Here is a 5089-nt window from a genome sequence, read left to right as displayed (position 1 = left end):
TTTTGAAATCAAACCATCAGAAATCAGGATTTATACTTTCAGAGATGATACCAGTCAGACCATCTAATCTGATGATTATTTCTATTTTAAGAATTATTTTTTTTATGAAAAGGCATTTGTAGCTTCAAATATTTAACGTCATTATGAGATCAAAATGCTACAAATGGCCATTTCTGTTTATAATATAATTTTAATAAACATTTGAAAAGTATATAGTGCCTGTATGTGGCCTTTGTAGGGACAAAGTTGTGCCCAGTGAATAATTTAAAATTGACATGTGTTGTTCCACGTCCTTTCTCTGACATGAAAAGATTTCCATGTAATCCTTCTTTCTACTTGGCATATGAAGATGCTGATAAAATAAATAACTTAAAATTTATATAATTCCACTTTTGGAATTTTCTCATTTTTTGGATGCTTCATGTGCCAACTCACATGTGGGTTGTGGGTTCTTTTTTTCCTGCTGTAGTGAACGAATCGTGTGTGTATGGGCAGAGACCAGAGTTTGCCAGCCAATCCAGAAACTACTGAGATTCTTTCAATGGCTGAACAGTCCACCTCTAATTAACACAACCAAAAAAACCAAAAAAACCCAACAAACCACCATTTTTGTGATGGGTACAGATTCCTCTTGAGAGATAAGGAACTAAACAAGTGTGATGACGACATACAAGCCAGTCAAGATGCCACAGCATTGTGCAGCTCACTGTGAGCCATCCCAGCTGCCACCAGGATGCTACTCACACCAGGCTGTGGAGCCATGATGGGACAGGGCGAAGGCACCACAGCTTTTGAGACTGGTGTTCTGGAGAGAACAACTAATTGTGACAATTGTGATACAAAATTGCACGTTGGCTTATTCATAGAATCATAAGACTGGTCTGGGTTGGAAGGGACCCCAAAAATCATAGAGCTCCAACCCCCCTGCCACAGGCAGGGACACCAACCTCCAGGCCTGGAGCTACACAAGGTTGCCCAGGGCCCCATCCAACCCGGCCTTGAACACCCCCAGGGACAGGGACATCCACCACCTCTCTGGGCAGCCTGTTCCAGCACCTCACCACTCTCTCTGTAAAGAACTTCTCCCTAATATCTTCCTTTAGCTTTAATCCATTCCCCTTGTCCTGCCATTGTCTACCCTTTTAAAAAGTTGATTCCCCTCCTGTCTCTCTGCTCCCTTCAGGTACTGGAAGGCTGCAATGAGGTCCCCCCACAGCCTTCTCTTCTCCAGGCTGAACAAGCCGAGCTCCCCCACCCTCTCTTCATAGGGTAGATGCTCCAGCCCTCTCATCATCTTCGTGCCCCTATTCTAGCTCCCTTTGAAACCTTGTTTGCAAATCCATGGTGAGGTCACCTGCCTCCTAGCAGTTTTGACTAGAGATGGATGAGATTGTGTCACACGACTGATTTTAATGTTTGAGTTTGTAGTTTCACGTCAGCACTTGGTGTTCAACTTTCCAGATGTCCTATGTTCCCTTCTTCAAAGTATGTGTATCATGAACTGCAGGACACACTTGTATTTTCACATAAAAAGGTATTTATAGGCACTGTATGTTTATCATCCACTTGAAATTGTCTCATACCAAGGACAAGGCCAAATAACATCACAGTTCTTTTTTAGGCAATGCCTGGGTTAATCCTGCCTGAAGCTGCAAGAAGGCAGGTAGTACCCGCTGTGTATTTTAAGAGTACCTCATTTCAGCTCATGTTGTACAGACACAATTTCAATGCAATTAATTTCTGTAAGTTACAACAAAACAGAACACATTCAGTATTTCTCAGTCTTTGGAGGATGAGTTATAAAATGCTAAATGTGATACCACAAATCAAGCATCTATGGAATATGCACAAAGGCAAGACAGGTGTTTGGAGCCACAGAATACTGAGTGGGAAGGAAAAATAGATTTTTGATAGAGATGCTTAGAAATCTGCAATAGCTTAGAGGCAAATGAGTGTTTCCCACCTGTAAGAAATTCTTTGCTCTGCTTCAAGGTAGGCAAACCAAGGACTTTCATCTCCCCAGCTAGTATCACAGCTGTCAGATTGGTTTTTAGGTCTGAACAGGACAGAGGTCTTCTTTGATCCCAAGCATGTGTCCTCATTTGTCAGGACAATATCTGGATGTGTCCCACCAGCTGTATCCTGTCTTGAAAAGAAACCAAGGCCTGAGAATGGGGAGAAAGGTTTGGTTTTTTGGGAGTTGGAACTACAGAGAGTAGCGGACCCTCATTTAGATATTCTGCCTACCCCCACCCTTCCTCTTTCAAAATGAGCAGCTTCCAGCAATCCAGTTGCTCAAGAGGCCCCAGATGATCAACATGCCTGGTTGTCAGTGCAAGCAGAGGTTGGTCATTGTACATGAGATTATCCAGGACCTCTTGCTTGCTGTGGTGGCTTCTTGACTCGGCTCCCAGGCATCGTGTGCTGAACTTAAGGTCTCCACTGCTGTGACTTCTAGTGGGCAGCCTGGCAGGTAAAGCAAGGTCCCAGTCTTCAGCTGGAATTCCCTGGGCAGAGCTATGCACACAACACAGCTCTCCAACATGAATTTGAAAACACTGTGGAATCTGTAACAACTATTCCTCAGTTCACAGAGAGCAGCATCATTGGTTAGGAATGTTTTTTTTCCATGTAGTCTCTAAGCTATTTAACTGATTCCAAGGCAGAGATAAGCCTTACCTCACAGGCCTGCTATCTTTTGTGATACGTATCGTTGCAATCAGATAGTGCAGTGAGTATGTATACATCAGAAAGATGCAGCCTTTTAATCCCCTGTTAAAAATTCACTAATTGCTTAATTTGCTCAGTCTGTAATGACTGCCTCCTTAGTAGCATTCTTGGATTTTTGGTCTCCCTAGGGAGAGCAGGTGCTGCTGGTACCAAGTACTTTTGTCCACAAGAAATCACCCCAGAAGCCCTATTCATGAAAGCACTATCTGGAACTGGAGGCTGAGGATTCACACTCAGGGGTGGAAGAAAACCTGGTCTTGTCTGAGCAAGATGATCCAACAACCAGGCTCCTGAACCCCGTCTTTCTAGGAAAGGTTGATTTCTCCTGCTCAGAGCAACTGGGGGTGTGTTCTCCAGGACTTCTCTAGAACTCGGTAACAAAGAGTGAGATGGAGAAAGAATCTTTTTCTTTCCTATCACTGACTTACTGTCTTCTGCAGCAGCAGGACAGAGACTAGTAGTTAACTGAGAATCAGAGCTGTAGTGGTTTGCTCCTAAATTTCTTTTCTGGATAATACTGCTGAGGTTTGAAATAAAGCTCATCTGTCCTGAGCTGGCATCCTTAGCCTCAGGAATCCCACTGGGGTTATGTTTCTCTTCAGTATAAGGAGTCTGATAGTTTATCTCATCATAGGATAATTTCCTTGATCCAGTTTGATCAAAGGTTTTCAATAAATGAGCCGTGTCTTTTATGTCAATACTTTGGTGCCTGGTGATGAATCTCTTTGATGAGGCAAGGCCACCAATTTTAAGAGAGAGCTCTTCTTCTGGAGTAATATCCTGAAGTTCTTCTTGTAAAGAGGCAATTTTATTCTGATGGAACAGTGATGGAGAGCTCTTTATCCAAGGCTCAGAGCGTAGCCACTGCACTTGTGCCAGCTTGGCTCCTACTTTCGTTGAGCTGGATTTTCTTGTGGGTGAAACTGTTTGAGATGAGTTGTCCACACTCCTTGGGTGATCCAGCTCTTTAAAGCTGAAGAGCCCTGGTTTAGTTTCATCTGAACTTGCAGCTGGAGATGGAGATGTTTTCAATTCAATTTCCGACGGCGAAGTGCAAGCAACTGAGGAATGGCATTCCTCCAGGTCTGCGGGAGGCACGTTAAGGTACTGCTTGGTTTTCTGCCTCCCAGAGACAGACTTGTGTATGGTGATGATGATGACTTCCTTTCCTCGTGCCCTGCAGGCATTAAGGAGAACTCTCAGGGTCTCCCTGTCTTCAGAGTTTATTGCATACACGAGTGCAGAGCAGTTGGAGTGATCCTGCAGGCTGGGGTCCGCGCCGCTTTTCAGTAGCAGAGACACCACCTCAGGGCCTGCCTTCTCCAGGCAAGCGTGCATCAAGGCTGTCTTTCCAGATTTGTCCTGTATGTTTGGGTCAGCTTTGTTTTCCAGTAGGTATTTAACCATCTTTGCCTTGCTGACGCTCTGGGAGTCCACATGTTTGGTCCTGCAAGCAATCATCAAGGGGGTCTCGCCCCTGTCGTTGCTCTCGTTGATGTAGGCGCCGCCTTCCAGTAGCAGCCTGGTGAGGCGGAGGCGGCTTTGGTAGACAGCTCTTATCAGGGAGTTCCCCTCCAGTGGCAGCTCCTCCGTCCCAGTCCTAGCACCCGTCTCATTCATGGCTGGAAAGGACAACTGACTTTTAGAGAAAGCAAAGAGCTCTGCCCCCTCCCACCCCCACCCCACCCCAAAAAAAGAAAGACGTTAACTCTATGGATTGCTGCTGTAAATACCCCAGTACTTTGTGAAGACCATGAAGAGAAGGGGAAGAGGTGCACCCACGTCAGGGACTCTAAGAAATGCATTACAGAGTTACAACAATATCTGGATATAATATTTATAGATGCTTAAAGTATGAAAAGCACGGCTGTCACTTTCTTTTTCCTGGGCTGTTCTCCCTTTTGTCACATTCTGACAAACAAGCTGTAAAAAACGATTTGATTCTCAACACTCATGGCTTTTTACTGACAAGGCCCAAGTGGCTGTGCTACAGTTGTACCACTCCCCATTTGCATCAGTGCAAGAAACACAACCAAATGAACCCTGCAGCGTGTGAGACAGTCTGCCCTGCTCCTTATCAGGGTGCGTGGGCTGAGAGGAGCCGGGTGCCTGCACAGACAGCATCAGCTCTAAAAATAAACACTTGATAGCAATAAAGAAAATCTAGAGATTTCATTAAAAAAATAAGAGTAAAAAACTCAAGAGCCTAACGTGGCATGACTAATGAAAGGTCTAGTGTCAGTGTTTGCCTGCATAAGTGCAAACAATACAATTAAATTACGTTTATTTATGCCTTTCATGCGCTTGCTTACCCAAGTGTAGGGAAAACCTTTAGAGGAAAAAAAAAAAAAGGTCAGTA

The 5089-nt window shown here is 44.4% G+C and overlaps 1 protein-coding gene across 1 annotated transcript; it reads right to left on the bottom strand.

The window, feature by feature from the left end:
• Positions 1–2775: 2775 nt before the first annotated feature.
• Positions 2776–4350, bottom strand: ANKRD34B (ankyrin repeat domain 34B; the record flags this gene model as incomplete). Its single annotated transcript, XM_084277932.1, has 1 exon — positions 2776–4350. The coding sequence occupies one exon, from the start codon at positions 4348–4350 to the stop codon at positions 2776–2778; it is 1575 nt and encodes a 524-aa protein (XP_084134058.1).
• Positions 4351–5089: the final 739 nt, after the last annotated feature.

Source organism: Gallinula chloropus (genome assembly GCF_964237585.1).
Source record: "Gallinula chloropus genome assembly, chromosome: Z".
Taxonomy (NCBI): Eukaryota; Metazoa; Chordata; class Aves; order Gruiformes; family Rallidae; genus Gallinula; species Gallinula chloropus.
The sequence above is the reverse complement of the archived record's forward strand: the minus strand, read 5'-3'. Positions and strand labels throughout refer to the sequence as shown.